The sequence below is a fragment of the Galeopterus variegatus genome, unplaced genomic scaffold (assembly GCF_000696425.1).
Source record: "Galeopterus variegatus unplaced genomic scaffold, G_variegatus-3.0.2 Scaffold780, whole genome shotgun sequence".
Lineage (NCBI taxonomy): Eukaryota > Metazoa > Chordata > Mammalia > Dermoptera > Cynocephalidae > Galeopterus > Galeopterus variegatus.
The window spans coordinates 364,862-380,489 of record NW_007726891.1 but is presented as its reverse complement, the minus strand read 5'-3'; the positions used below and the strand labels follow the sequence as shown (position 1 = coordinate 380,489).

The 15,628-nt window shown below is 45.3% G+C and overlaps 1 protein-coding gene across 1 annotated transcript in view; it reads left to right on the top strand.

The window, feature by feature from the left end:
• The window catches only part of TENM2 (teneurin transmembrane protein 2), a gene marked incomplete at its 5' end in the record, with an annotated part of 173,606 nt that overhangs the window by 128,614 nt on the left and 29,364 nt on the right, over nt 1–15,628 (top strand). The window contains 5 exons of the mRNA XM_008572405.1: nt 987–1,219; nt 2,453–2,607; nt 3,788–4,662; nt 10,564–10,739; nt 12,340–12,575. Of these exons, the coding sequence (XP_008570627.1) occupies nt 987–1,219; nt 2,453–2,607; nt 3,788–4,662; nt 10,564–10,739; nt 12,340–12,575 (1,675 nt within the window). The remainder of the gene's footprint in view (nt 1–986; nt 1,220–2,452; nt 2,608–3,787; nt 4,663–10,563; nt 10,740–12,339; nt 12,576–15,628) is intronic.

The following is a 15,628-nucleotide window of genomic DNA, read 5'->3' as shown; positions in this document are numbered from 1 at the left end:
ACCGAGTCTGCCACCCCGGGGGGGGGGGGGGGGGGGGGGGGGGACAGAGAGGCAATCATTGCTGGCATCCTAGAGGCGGTGACTTTAATAACCAGTATAGGACTAGCATGAGCACCCATTCTGGTCCTAACCTCCAAAGACAGACACTGCACAGAGAAGAACTGTAAGGTTTTGAGCCAGAAGGAACATTAGCAATGATCCAATTTGATATCTTCATTTCCCAAACAAGAAAGCTAAGACTTGATACTGCCAAAAGACTGATTTAAGGTCACCAGCTAGGTCAGAGTTGAGTTTCCTGTGCCTTTGTCCTGAGCCAGTTCTACGAGTCTTACTCAGTCCTAGTTAGCCTCACAAAGGACAGTTAGAAGTACAGCAGAGGAAGTCTCTGAGGCTTCCGCCTTCCTAAGGCACTTCACAGACACAAAGGTGTTCATACCCTGGTGTGGCTTAGGGCCCTGGCAGATTCACACCTTGTGACCTCACTCTTACCCAGGATTTGAAAACTGCATCTCTACTCTCAGTAATTCAGATTCTGGATGTGATGTCAGCAAGATGTCCACATTTCTTCACACTGAATGCTAACTTTGTTAAAAAGAGAACATTATCCCATGAAAGTATTCCTCAATCCCTCTGAAAATACACTAAATGCATGGTGGTAATAAAGAAGGCTGATTCACGAGGCAGTTGGTCCTGCTCACAAAAACAGGAGCAGAGTGGGGTTTTTCGTACCAGCTCAGTGATGCAGTGGTCTTTTAGCATGGTGGGAAACAGTGAATTCCGTGACAGCAGGAGGAGCTTACATTCAATCAGACTTAAGAGCCATGATAGGTTAGAACACTAAGTCGTGACGGTAGGTTCTTTCCAGTTCACTAAAGTGGAATGGCACCAGCAAGGTAAAAGTCTTGCTAGGATTGCTTTCATCTCTGGTCCAAGAGGCCAGCTGCACAGCCCCCTCCTCATTTCTCTTTATGCTTTTTCTACTAAAGCAACAACCCAGCACACAAGTACTACCTGGCAGTGGACCCCGTGTCCGGCTCACTCTACGTGTCTGACACCAACAGTCGGCGAATCTACCGTGTCAAGTCTCTGAGTGGAGCCAAAGACCTGGCTGGGAATTCAGAAGTCGTGGCAGGGACCGGAGAGCAATGTTTGCCCTTTGATGAAGCCCGCTGTGGGGACGGCGGGAAGGCTGTGGATGCCACCCTCATGAGCCCGCGAGGTAAAGGCCGCACAGGAAGAAACCCCTGTCCCAGATGGAGCTTGCCTTGGGCCTGACTTTCTTCTCTTAAACTCAGCTAAACCCAGCAGTCCAAAGCACAGCTTTCCCTACAGCAATTTAACTTGATTGCTTTGAGGTGTGGGCGGGTTTTTAAAAAAAAGTATTTATTTATTTGAAGTAAACTCTGTCACCCACATATGCTACAAATGGAAAGTGGAGTGGATTGCACCTGGAGATTTCTGACTGCTGCCAGTCACGGAGTCAGAAGGAAATGCTAGCTGCATGGGCCAGAGTGCAGGCTGTGTGGGCAGGAGACAGAACGAGGCCCAGCAGGGGCCTCTGACGTTCCACACTTTCATGTTAGACAGTAATGCATATGAAGTCTGAAACACAGTGCCTGATGTATTACAAGTGCCCAGTAAATGGTAGCAATTAAGAATGGGTATAATTTCCAGGGGTCCGGGATCAACAGGGAAGTTCTCGAAACCAATGGGTCTCTATTTGAAAAGGACTAAATATACTAAAGGTTAAAGGACGACCCCATTTGAGGGTCCAATTCCTGCTAGCATTTTTAGCTGCTGTAAAAGCAGCTGGCAGCATGGATTAAGGACGTGAAGCCTTGCACTTGAGCACTGGGATGAAGACGCAAATAGAAAGCTTTGTCCGTGTCTTACCCATCCTGCTGCTAAGACAGACAGGGGAATGCTAGAGCCCCGTGTCCCCCCAGAGCACTGAAGTGCTGATTCATGTCAAGGCTTAATTGGGAATGCTTTCTGGAGGATACTTTGAATTGGGAGTTTGTGGCTACAAGAATCATTGTTTCTCAGCTTCGTTGTTGCAATCGGTTGTGAAGGGTATTCAGGTAATTTACTACTGGTAATTTTTGAACCTGTGAACTTTGGAAATAACTTCTTTTCTAAAGAGAGCAGATGCAAGGTTATTTCCCCATTCATTCATTTGTAGCCGTGGCTCATTTGCAACCCAACTTGTTTTCTTCTGTTGAAAGGAAGTGGTTGGTGATACAGCCGGCACCCCAGGAATTATGCAAATCTCAGCACAGTGCCCTCAAGAAAGTCCTGCCTTAAAAGGCTGAGAACCACTACTCAGAGTGTGCTAATCCATCCCACGAAGGTCCCTGTTCCAAACAGAGAGTGCCCAGTAAGGCAGCCCCCACCTCCACCCCACCAACCCTACTCTTTCTAAGAGACATATATATGCCCACTGCTTGCTCAGGTATCGCGGTAGACAAGAATGGGCTCATGTACTTCGTTGATGCCACCATGATCCGGAAGGTCGACCAGAATGGAATCATCTCCACCCTGCTGGGCTCCAACGACCTCACTGCCGTCCGGCCTCTGAGCTGCGACTCCAGCATGGATGTAGCCCAGGTGGGCTTCTCTCTTATTTCTCATCACACAGCAACACCTGTTCTGGGCCTGAAGTTTTCACCTGCTTCCTGTTGGGGTTGGAAGTAGAATGGGAGTGGGAGATCTAGATAATGATCACAGGTTTGTTTGGAGAAGGCCTGAGATGAACTAGTCAGCAAGACGGAATGGAAAATACCAGATAGGAATGAGAGAGACAGAGAGAGAGAGAGGGAACTTCTGCTCAGCAAAGTGGAGCTGGTGACACACTCCAGCCGTGGCAGATTGCAGGGTAGGAGTTGCTGTGTAATTACCTCTCTTCTCCATCATTACTGCAGTGTTTTCTGTCAATCAGAACTCCCCTGTTAATCTGAAATGATTGTATCCTCACTATATAAACCTTTACTTTGTGCAGTAGTAACTAGACCAGAGCCCTCTGCAGTACTCCCCAAAGTGCCTGTTTAGTCAGGGCTCTTACGGTGGCAGAGAACAGAGGCTCACTCCAACGTACGGCATTTGTTCTTAAACAACCTGGGATATATGTTCACCCTTCCTATAAGGACCTTTTCAACCCCTCAGTCAACCTCATAAATTTTAGCCCAAATTCCACAACAAACTGAAAACTTGCTAGTGAGATTTTTATTTCAAATTCCATAGAGGAGGAATGTGTTTGGTTCAGTTCATTTCTTCAAGCAAACACCCAAGTTGTAGTTTGCTGGGCAGCCTCTGCTTTGGCTGCCCTTGGGTCAGGGCCACCTTCCAAGCCACATGGTTCCTTTTTGTGAATTAACTAAAGGTGCCTCCTCTTTATGAGCATAGTCTCCTCAGTCCCATGGCCTTGTAAACAGAGTATCAGCTGGATTGTGTGCTCTTTGTGCAGTGAAGTAACTGTACAGACATATATGACATCTCTGACCCTGTTCCTCTCACCTGCGGCTGAGAGGCAGTGTCATGGGTGGGGCTGGTGGCCTACTCTAGTCACAGTGATATAGAGGGAGATGTTTGTAGCATAGTCTCTCTTCTCCATCACACACACTCAGCATGGGCAATGGGCAACTGGTTCAACAATGAGCATTTCTAGTACAGTGTTCAGTAAAAAGCTAAGTCTTTTTTACTAGATGCATAAAATCAATAGAAGTGCCCTAGAGTTAAACATTGGACATATTAGAGGCTGCTCTTTCATCTGATAAAATGTCATCTACAGGTTCGCCTGGAGTGGCCAACAGACCTTGCTGTCAACCCCATGGATAACTCCCTGTATGTCCTAGAGAACAACGTCATCCTTCGAATCACTGAGAACCACCAAGTCAGCATCATTGCAGGACGCCCCATGCACTGCCAGGTTCCTGGTATCGACTACTCACTCAGCAAACTAGCCATTCACTCCGCTCTGGAGTCAGCCAGTGCCATTGCCATTTCTCACACTGGGATCCTCTATATCACCGAGACGGATGAGAAGAAGATTAACCGTCTGCGCCAGGTGACAACAAATGGGGAGATCTGCCTTTTGGCCGGGGCAGCCTCAGACTGTGACTGCAAAAATGACGTCAATTGCAACTGCTACTCAGGAGATGATGCCTATGCCACTGACGCCATCTTGAACTCCCCATCATCCTTAGCCGTAGCTCCAGATGGCACCATCTACATTGCAGACCTTGGAAATATTCGGATCAGGGCAGTCAGCAAGAACAAGCCCGTTCTTAATGCCTTCAACCAGTATGAAGCTGCATCTCCCGGAGAGCAGGAGTTGTATGTCTTCAACGCTGATGGCATCCACCAGTACACGGTGAGCCTGGTGACAGGGGAGTACTTGTATAATTTCACATATAGTGCGGACAATGATGTCACTGAATTGATTGACAATAATGGAAATTCCCTGAAGATCCGTAGGGACAGTAGTGGCATGCCTCGCCACCTGCTCATGCCAGACAATCAGATCATTACCTTCACGGTGGGCACCAACGGAGGCCTCAAAGTCGTGTCCACACAGAACCTGGAGCTTGGCCTCATGACCTACGATGGGAACACTGGGCTCCTGGCCACCAAGAGTGATGAAACAGGATGGACAACTTTCTATGAGTAAGTGGGTTTGTAAACTATCTCTAAAGAGCACTTACCCTGCCCTTGCTGGCATCAGGGTTGGCCATTCATGTAGCTTTTTAAATTGCTTAGTCACATTATCTTCCTAACTTTAATGACTTCTTATGGCCTCCAGTTATTCATGTCCCCTCTGCCTAACTTTTAAATGATTTGCTCTGTTGGGTCTCTGAAATTGAACATCCTCCCTACTAGAGTTGGGAATCCTGTTGCCTGCTTGCCATTCAAATTTCAGGATATTGGACACACACAGCACCTGGGAGATAAAGTGTTGATTAACTTTGCTGATTATTCATGTTTGCCATGGGTGCGGAAATTAGAACCTAAAAGGCAAGATCCCAGTGGGGCTCCTGTAATTTGCCAATAGGTCCAGCAACACACTTGATTGCACAGACAGGTAGATAAACTCTGAATTTCCTCTTTAGCAGAAGCAGATCAATACAGATAAAATGCTAGGTATATTAAAAGATGCTAGAGCTAGTCATATTTCCCCTAACAATTATTTTATACTTAATAGTCCTGCTGCTTGTTTTGCCAAAAAGCTAAACAGCACACAGCTCTTGGTCAAACTGCCTGCTGCTGCAAGTATTGTCCAGTGGGATATGGGTTGAAGGAAGTAGCTAATGCATGATTTCCCTAATCGCTGGCTGAGACTGGAGTGGAATTTACAAGTGTCTGGCTCTCCGTGGTGGTGGAGGAGCATGTTAACTCCTATGTCCTTGCTTGCTTTCTGTCTAGATGTTGCTACTAGCTGAGAATTTAGTAAATTAGAGAGGGGTTGGCAGAGAAAAAGAGGAACAAGGGAGAGAACAGAAGACTTCATTGTTGATCACTCCTAAATTCAGGAATGTTCACTTTCTGTTTGTATTCCAATGGACTTGGAGAATGTAGAAGGAAGCTGTTGCCACCTGCTGGAGATTTACTGCTTTGCAGAATTGCTTTCCCTGGTTCTGGCTTCCTTCTATGGGCAAAGCTGTCTTTCCCAGACTTCTGAAACATCCTGACATCTTTCAGGGAATTGGGACTTGATCAAACTTTACCAGCCAGTGATTTTTCCCTTGAGGGTATGATTTGAGTGCCATCTTTAGCTCTCCTACCAAGTCAGGGCAAAGCTATATTCTAACCCAAAACCCCGTGGATTTTCATCTTCCCTTCTGGCAGTTTCAACCCAAGATCCAATGCATTTTAGAAATAATTTGTTGGCTCTCCTGAGAGAGGGGTGAAAATGTCACTTTCAGGGAGGCCAGCATGAATGAGGCCTGACTTAGACACTAGTAAAGAAGCTTGGGTTTAAGAGCCTCCACAGGAGGGGTCCCTGTTTTAATGGAAACATGGCATGTTTTATAATTTTTTTTTTAATATTTGCTCAGAGGTTACATTGAAACTGAATAATTTTTTCTTTCTCTTTATTCGGTGAGCTGCTTTTTTTCATAATATGGGTAAATCCAATGATCACAAATTCGCCATTGTGAGGGTTGAAATGTACAAGGTTTTCTTTCTCCTTTCAAAAAGATGGTGAGTTCTTTTTGTTTTGTGGCGCTTTTTATACATGGTCAGAAAATTGGCAGTTTAAAAATCAGACGCAAACTTCACTTCCTGTCAGGGCTGTAAAGTCAAGATCAACAATGCATAGCTGTAGCCAAAACTTTAGAGAAAAGAGTTAACAGAGTAATGAAGAAAACCACACAGAGGCCATGAGTTTACTTCTCTCTTCCCACCCTGTTGCATGAGGTAGGGTACAAATCCTCCCGTAAGTGGGGAGAGTAGCAATGCCTTCTCCCTGCATAGAACTTTACAGGTACAGGAGTCATTTATCTGCTCACCTGTCACAATTACCCTCTAAATATAGATTTGATTGCCCCCACTTTAGGACAAAGAAACTGAGACTCAGAGAAGTGAAGTGACTCCCCCAAGGCACGCAGGGAGTCAGCAGTGAAGCAGGACTAGAATCCCAATCTCCAAGTCTAGTGTTCTTTGCACTATACACCAGGGTCCTGAAGCAGGACTGTGGATAGAATTTGGAGCTCCACCGTCAGACTCCACATGGGAACCATCCCTGAATTTTTGGGAAGATGTAACTTATTAATGCCAGCCCTGTCCCTGGGAGTAGGGGGATGGGGTGGGGAGTGTAATAATGCTAATGAATCATTCTGGCCCCATTTTATGATCAACCAGTTCCAAAAAGTTCCAGAAAGCGATGGCCTTGGGATTAAGATGTCCCCAGATGGGGTCCTGATAGAAGTATCTTGGTCTAGGTACATCCCTAAGGGAGCACAGGTTTCCACAGCCTTCCAAAAAAAACCGTGGTATACCAGAAAGCTCCTGGATCTTGATGTCAGGATGACAGGGATGTGGATGGCAACCCTGCCACATGCTTGCTGATTAACCTTGGACAAGTTATTTTAGAAATTGGCAAAGTAGTTGGCATATAGAAGTTCAACAAAAAGTAGATACTAACAGCATTTGAGGAAAATAAGCACCCCTCTGTCTCCATCCCACTCCCCAGGTTCTGAACAACCAACTACATAGTGGACAGAGGAGTCAGACAGATGGTGCTTATTTTGGAAAAGCAGAATTGAAGAATTCAGTTTGCACATTAGGTCTATTTAATACCTCACTTTGAATTTATCCTGCTCTCTTCCCACCCCCACTTCTGCTGGTCTCCCATCCCCTGCAGGAGCAGAGTCTGCCTTAGCAAACTTGGGGCCAGAGGGGCAGAAAACACATCACCCTTAAGGGTCCCTTAAGGTCCCCACAGGCCCTCCAGAAGAGAGAAATTGTAAAGAACTTCTCCAGTCATGTCCATCTTCTTTTCCCAATCGGGTAACTGGGGAAGGAGTGGATGTCAGCTCAGTGGAAGGGCTGGAAGTTGACTTCCTGTGGAGCAGGGTTCAAGAGTTATTTTATAAAATAAGCAGGCACTGCAATCAAGGGAGGCTGGAATGGGCTCTTTAATAGTTTCCTTTCTCTATCCTCTTTGTGCTGGGAAGTGGCTCCTAGAGAGCTGGGCAGGAACGGAGCAGACATGGGAAATCCCATTGAGCCTACTAAATTCCCAGGCTGCAGAAGAGCAGCCTGTATCCCTGAAAGGCTCAGGGCTGTACATAATATTACTGCATGCTCTGTCTCTCTCTCTCTCCTCTCTCTTTCTCCTTTATTCTAGTCCTTAGCACTTACTACCCTCCATCTGACACACTCGATATTTTCCGTTTTGGTTTACTTTTGCTTTCACCATTGAGCCTGAGTACAAAATTTTGTCTATTTTGTTCCCAGCCATATCCCCAGTGCCTCGGACAGTGCGTGGCACACAATAAGTGCATGATGAATATTTGTTGACTTAGTCGGTCAAAGGCAGCCTCCTGCCATACACTGGCCAAGGCCAGGCTGGTTCCACTGAGTTGGCACTGAGCTCCCATCGTGGGAACTCATAGCTCCTTGCTCTTCAGTTATTTACAAAGAGACCTAAATCTGAAGATTCTCCTTTGGGGAAGTAAGCAGCGCTGTAGGCAGCTGAATCTTTTTAAAAGTTAAAGAAAACATGTTTTCCACCCGGTGGCCCCTGAGATTTTAGTCCCTACCCCAAGGCTCTGTTCCCCAAAAGTAGAAATTCAACTTTCTACTACTTCTCCCATTGGGAAGGACAGCAGCATGTGCATCGTAGGTGTTCGGGAACTACAGCAGATCAAGATTAAAATCCTTGCCTGGGTCCCAGAGAATGAACCCCTCACATAGTACCTTCATGGCCACAGGAGGTAGGGACTGTTTGTTACTGAGTACTGCACCAGAGACCCCATATTCAAACACTTAGAATTGCTTTATAGTCTCATTTTTAAATACCTTTTGTTTCTGCTTATAAACCATGAAAGAAAGGCATACAAATATTCCTAAAATATGGAAACTTACAAAGAAGAAAGCAAAGATTAGTCAAAACCCCACACAGAAGAACCACCATCAACATTTGAATGTCTATACCGTCAGAGAACTTCTTCTACATATAAATACTTGTGCTTTTTACCCCTCCCTCAAAAAAAGTGTACTCTCAGAGGAGCATATTTTGGACTCCACTCAACAATATATACATTTGTTCATGCCAACAAATAGAAATCCATGTCATCCATCAGTTTTGATGGCTTCATAGGTTTTGACTTTACGGATAAATCATCAGTTATTTAATGAATCTTCCACAATCCTCATTTAGGTTGTTCTAACTTGTCACCATTCTAAATAGCATCTTTGTAGCCCTGTCTGAGAGGTGGTTTCTTTAGCAGGTAAGAATGCATAAGGTTGCCCCTTTGACTTAGAAGGCCTGCGTCTCCATCCCTGATTACAGCACCAGGGCTTTCCAGGGAGTATATTATCTGTACCACCTACTGCCTAAGGCCCTGGGGAAGTGTTGGGGCTGAAGCCTAAGGGCTGGGCCACCAAGCTCCCTGGGCTTCCTGCTCAGCGATCCCCCCTCCTATCCCTCCACCGCCTTTACCCAGTCATTTGTCCAGCTTAATGTGGTTCCACTCTCAGCTTCATAGAGCTTCATAGAGCTTGCATGTTTCCAGTTCTCCCCAGAAGCAAAATTTCTTGGATTGCTGCAAGTCTGAACCAGGTCTGCATTCCTTTATTCCAAAAACATTGGCCAAATACCCTCCATATTTGATTTTATAAGCAATAAGCAACAAAGCCAAATAGGCCCCCGTGGTTCTTTCCATGCTCACAGGCTCTACCCTCAGGGATCCTCCTCGGAGGAACTCCGACCCCCACATGCTATGCAAGCTTCAGTTTCTGTCACTCAGAACTTACTACATTTGTCACTCTGCCCAGTCCAGAGGGAGTCACCCCAGAGGTCAAGCCATGTTTCCTTCTTTTTCACCCTCTAAGCAAGCTGCCTTCACTGCTCGGTCTTCCTCCCCCAGCACTCCTCCAGTGACAGCACTCACCTGGGTGAGCTCATAGACCTCTGCATTCAGACCGTGGGAAGAGTGTGTTTTCTTCTCCTAGGCTCTCCAAACACAATGGATCTTCCAGGATGGGGAAATGCTCTACCAGCTGGAACAGCAGGGCTTCTTGCTAAAGGAAGTGGGGATAATACTACCCACCTTGAGAAAAGAGCAAAGAGGACACACATATATATAAGGAATGAGGGCCCAATTTTAGGCAATTTGCAGGCAGTAGCGCATGATCGCTGTGTATGTAGACTTGGGTGCCGAGGGCAGCTGAGGCCAAGTGAGTCATGGGGAAACTGTCTAAGAAGGCTGCTTGGGGAGCTAAGCCGTGGCTGGTTTGGGTATATAGGACCAAAGAAGAGGTTACATGCAGCCAGGCCTGCTATCCTTGAGCCAAGGTACTGGGGGGACACTGGTCCAAGATGACTGTCCAGAGGTCTATGAGGTGACAGGTGGGATGAGGTTGTACCCCTGTGTAGGACTCAGGGCATGGGTGGTCTCAGATGCCAGACTTTTATTTGATTGACCAACCAGTGGGAAAAGAGTGGTTTGTTCAGCAGAGAAGTGACATAATGAAACCGATACTTAGGGAAGATTAATTGGTGGCTTTATGGAACACACAAATTATAAAGCAAAAGATGGTCACACATAGCTGTTCTAACTTGGAAAAGCATAATTAAGTAGACTTTGCCTGAAACCTGGTGAAGTATTTTCTCTGAGTTATAAGTGCATTGTATCAGTGGGTAGTAAGTAGAGAGCATCACCACTGTTTCAGGGCACGTTGGGGTTTTGATTGTGACAAGGGGCCTCTGTGGCATCCACAATCCAGCCACCCCATCTTCCAATCTTCCTATGGCCCCATAAGTTTGTCCCTTGTATGGTTCTGAATGTTGGAAAGCCTTCAACCCTGCTGACTGTGCTTCCAACCAGTGTTTTTGTCCTCCAGTTATGACCATGAGGGCCGCCTGACCAATGTGACACGCCCCACAGGAGTGGTCACCAGTCTGCACCGGGAAATGGAAAAATCCATCACCATTGACATCGAGAACTCCAACCGTGATGACGACGTCACTGTCATTACCAACCTCTCTTCAGTGGAGGCTTCCTACACAGTGGTACAAGGTAAGCCCCCAACCTATAACCACCCTACCCGCGAACTCACCTCTAGACCCAGAACCCAGCTAAGCCCAGAGGTGTGAATGACCTAGCCTGGGAGGACTTCCAGAGACCTGGAGTACCCCTCAGCTTCCTGTGTCATTCAAATGTCCCCAGCAAATAAGTTCTACAAGAGGTCAGTCTTGCAGAAAAGGATTTAATGAGGTACAAGATAATATCATCTACACCCGACTAAACATCTAGGTATTTGGAAATATCTGCATAGTTATCTGAAAATGTTCGTTTTCACCCGCAAATACTCTGCCCTCCTCTTACTCCTGTGTGACCAGCACTGCCCACCTATCCAACACACGGAGTTATCATCTCAAAGGCCGTTTATTCTCCGGCCCACCATGAGATTTGTTTTTTTGTTATTCCATTCTGATTCTCTCTTTCAAGCTTTATTTGTAGTGTCGATTGCCCTGGGATCAGAGCTCTTTAGCCATCTCTTGCCAAGACTGGGATCTCAAAGGTCTCGGGCCACCCTGTGGTTATTGTTGCTGTTAGATGTGCTTTGCAGTCCCAGACAAGCACAGGGCCTGGCGAGAAAAGGAATTGCGCAGATTAGTTTTTCTTTTAATTAAGACGTAATGTCAGTGGCTAGCATGTTGTCAGAGGATAAAAGTGTCCTCTCGGTAGATAAATGGTGACATTTCGGGACTATTATCCCATGACAGAGCCTGTTTCAATGACTCTATTTCTACTCTGCAAAATGATTAATGATGTAGATTCTGTCCTTCTGCATCATGGCTGGAGTCGCAGGAGTGACAGGTACACACTTGCTCACTACCCCAAAAGCTGATGTCTCCAAGGCCAATCCACCTCCTTTTTCTGGACAATCAGGAAGGAACTTATCTGTAAAAGGAGTCTCTGACTCACATTTCCTTCCTGTAACTTTTTGATAAAGGAAAAGGTCAGAAGTCTGACTGACTAGTGCAGATTCCATATGAGAAGATAAATGCACATTATCAGTACCCCCAGCTTGGTCTGCCTCATGCTATTTGAGTCTCTCCAGACTTCTCTGGAGTGCATGTGGTGTCAGTGGCAAAAGCATCAGAGGAGAGAGGTAGCTTTTTCTCTTGATTTTCTTGAAGAATCCCGGACTTGCTTTGCAGTGTATCTGTCCTGTGGATAGACCATCAACCTTGGGTTAGGTGGTAGGCAAAAGGGGGAAAAAATCGAAGTAGTTTTCCTTTTTCCTTTTTTTTTTTTTTTTGCATATAAGCTAAAATATGTATGTTAAAGTTCAAGAATTTGATTGACACAAATCATGTAGGCGATAGACATCTTTAAATGTTTAAATGTACTATTAATAGTCTTCAGTGAGTAAAAGGAAAATATCACGGCATAATTATTTCTGGAGTGCCACAGATGATGTTTTTCTTTACATGGATCAGTAGCATTGCTACTACTCACCTTCCCATTGTCTGTGTGCTAATTGAAGGCAGCCTGAGACTGACGGCTGCAAAGTACCATGGAAACCTACAAAAATAGGGATCTATTCTCTCTTGACTAATAGAGTGGATAATTTATTTCCTCATCCCCACCCCCACCTACATTTTTCCAGATCAAGTGCGGAACAGCTACCAGCTCTGTAATAACGGTACTCTGAGGGTGATGTACGCCAATGGCATGGGAGTCAGCTTCCACAGCGAGCCCCATGTCCTAGCGGGCACCGTCACCCCCACCATTGGGCGCTGCAACATCTCCCTGCCCATGGAGAATGGCTTAAACTCCATTGAGTGGCGCCTCAGAAAGGAGCAAATTAAAGGCAAAGTCACCATCTTTGGCAGGAAGCTCCGGGTAAGTGGTTCTACCCAACCTGGTGCCCACAGGTGGGAAGGGATGCACCCTTTTGTCACACAGCTGAGAAAATGTCCCCGCTTCCAAGCCTCCATTACTCCATTCTTCCCTGGAAAAGGCAAGTTCTTCCCTTGGAAGGTAAAAGCCATATCCCTTTGGTTTTCATACCTTGGGGAAAACATTCTCCATTTCCTAGGACTGAAAAAGGCAGCTGTTGCCTGCCTTGGGGATTTACAATACTCTGTAGCTAGAAATAGCTTTGGTCTTCTTTTCACACTTGCCATCCTCTCCCTTAATTTTCACTGTCTGGATAATTCAACAAATGAACTGGTGCCAGTACCTAATATGTGCCAGGTAATTTGCTAAATACTAGAAGAACAAAAATTTTAAAGTATGTTCTTCACACTCAAGGAGTTAACCGTCTGGCAGAATATGCAGAAACAGGATATTCACAGGTTACATGAAAAGACAGAAGTACATTTAGGGTCTGGTGGGGTCACAGAGGAGGAGATGTCACCCAGCCCACAGGGGTCAGAGAAGGCTTCCCAGAAGGAAGTAACAAGCAAATCGAAGTAGGGAGTTTCACCCAACCCTAGCTTCCCCAGACCAGGCAACTTGCCCCAAGTTACATCTTCTAAAAACTAATATATAACATTTATTGAGGGCTTTTATGATGCAAGTACTATGTTAAATACTTTACTTGTATTATTTTCATCTTTTCAACAGCCCCATGGGGGTAGTTACTATTACTTCCATTTTCCAGCTGAGGAAACACAGGCTCAGGGAAGCTAAATAACCTGTCCAAGAACGCAATGGCTAGAAACAGCAAAGCCAGGACTCAGCCCCAGTTCCGACTTTCTGTCTGGCTCACCTGCCAGTATTCTTAACAATCATGTCACACAGCTTTCTGTTCAGATCCATGGTCATCCATATAATTTCGGTGCTAGTGGATCCTGCTTTGCTCACTTACCTGTCACTAAGAGGGACCAGTTCCTACCGTCATGCTAACCCTTCCCCCAGGGAGTGGGGGAGAGAGGAATCCTGGGGATCCCAGTCTTTATCAAATTCAACACATATTTATTGAACCCCTACTCTGAGCCAGGCACTGTGCTATGCACGTAAGCTATACGTCACACAGTGCAAAGCCTCTACCCTCCTGCATCTTACATTGGGGGAAGGGGAGTTGAAGAGAGGAGCAGTTAATCAGTAAGCTAATAAATAACTAAAATAATTGCAGATCTTGGCAAGCACTAGGAAGATGAGGTGGAATTTAACAAATATTTGGAATTCCTGAGAGTAGAAGGCTCAGCGTCTGCAAAACTTGGGTCCTAACTTTTTCCATGTTACTGGATTGAAATCCAGCCAGCCCAGGTGACCTCCCCGCAGAGCCAGACCACTCCATATTAAGATTCTGCCTTTGTCTAGTTGGAGTTTAATTCTTCACATTAGGTTATCAGCAGTCTCCCATGTTTTTCTTCCTCTGTTGGTATCTGTAAAGTTGCAAGCTGCAGTATCTTCCTAAAGACAAAAATGGAATGAGATTAGTAGCTAAATCCTTAATGACTGGATTTCAGGGCTGTGTAATTGATTTTTGATACGCTGCACTGTAGAAGTTGATTATAAGTAGTAATCGTGCCTTTTCTCCAATAAATCAGTTATGCATTTTGACTAAGTTTTCAAAATAAAGATAAATGTGGCCCTAAAATAAAATGGCTATAATCCCAACTCTGAATATTAAAAATCTTAATAATGGTACTTGTGGTAATTAGCAGAAGTTAGGCATGCAAGTCTTATAACTGAATTTCTGCCAGGGTTAGATTTGCTGGCATCATGTTTATGCAAATCAAAACACAGCTTTATCTATCAACACCTCAACATTTAATTGTCTGGTGTTAGTTCCTGTAACAACAATCACATATCCATTTAGCTCTCTTAAATGAAAATCACTATGAGATTATAACAGGTTGAGTGGACTGAAAATGTAATTTGAAAATGAGGGAGAAAGTGTAGAATTTATTTGCATCTCATTTATTTTAATTCAGTTCATAAACTGGTGCAAGAAATAAGAGCAACTCCTGGAAATTGCAGGGGAGCAGTTGGAAGGAGATGTAAGGGTGTGATGTAGATTGAGGGAACTGGGGAGTGGCCTTTGCCTCTGATGTTTCATAAGCCCATGACTGGGACTTTGCAGCCACTAAATCAAAGATGTCAGTTGGCCCCCGTAAGGCAAGCAGGCTGTCACAGCCTATGACCATGTGAGCTCTTCTCTCCCTACCCCCAGTCTCGCCATTTCTTTTCATTTCTCCTCCACTGTCAAATGGGGCTATGAAATTTTTGTTCATTCAAAAGATGTTTGACTAAGTGCCATGTCTATGTTTAGCACCATGGAATGAATAAACTATAAACAGAGAAAGGAAACTGTGTCTTTGCTGCCAAGGAACTCCATTGTCTAGTGGAGAAGACAATGTAAGTAGTGCAATGTAAGTTATAATAAAGGTCAAGACCACAAGAAAAGGGATACTTAATTGTATCAGCCAGGAGAGGATAGGCTATGGCCAGGTGACAAATTGACCCTGAAATCTCAGGGCCTTAAGAGATCACCATCCAAATGAGTCAGACATTCTTCTTAAGGATAACTCGCTCCAGCTGCTCTCTCTTGTGATCTTGCCATCCTAAGCACATGGCCTCCAAGGCAGAGAGAGCTTGAATGATTAAAGGGTGTTTAATGAGCAGGCCCAGACATGGCACGCATCACTTCCACCTACATTTGCAGGAACACAGTCAGGTGGACTCAACTTAACTGTGAGGAAGCCTGGAAAATGCTGTCTTTTCCAAGTGCCTAAGAAGAAGAAAATGAAAAAAGATTTGGTGAACATGTAGCAGAGTCTCTGTCATGCTGAACAGGTCTCAGGTGGACAAGGGATCAGGAAGGGCTTCACAGAAGAGTTGGAATCACAGAAGAACAGTAGCGATTAGCCAGGCAAAGATACGGGAAGAACAGTAGCGATTAGCCAGGCAAAGATACGGGAAGGAGGTGACCACACAGAGAACGT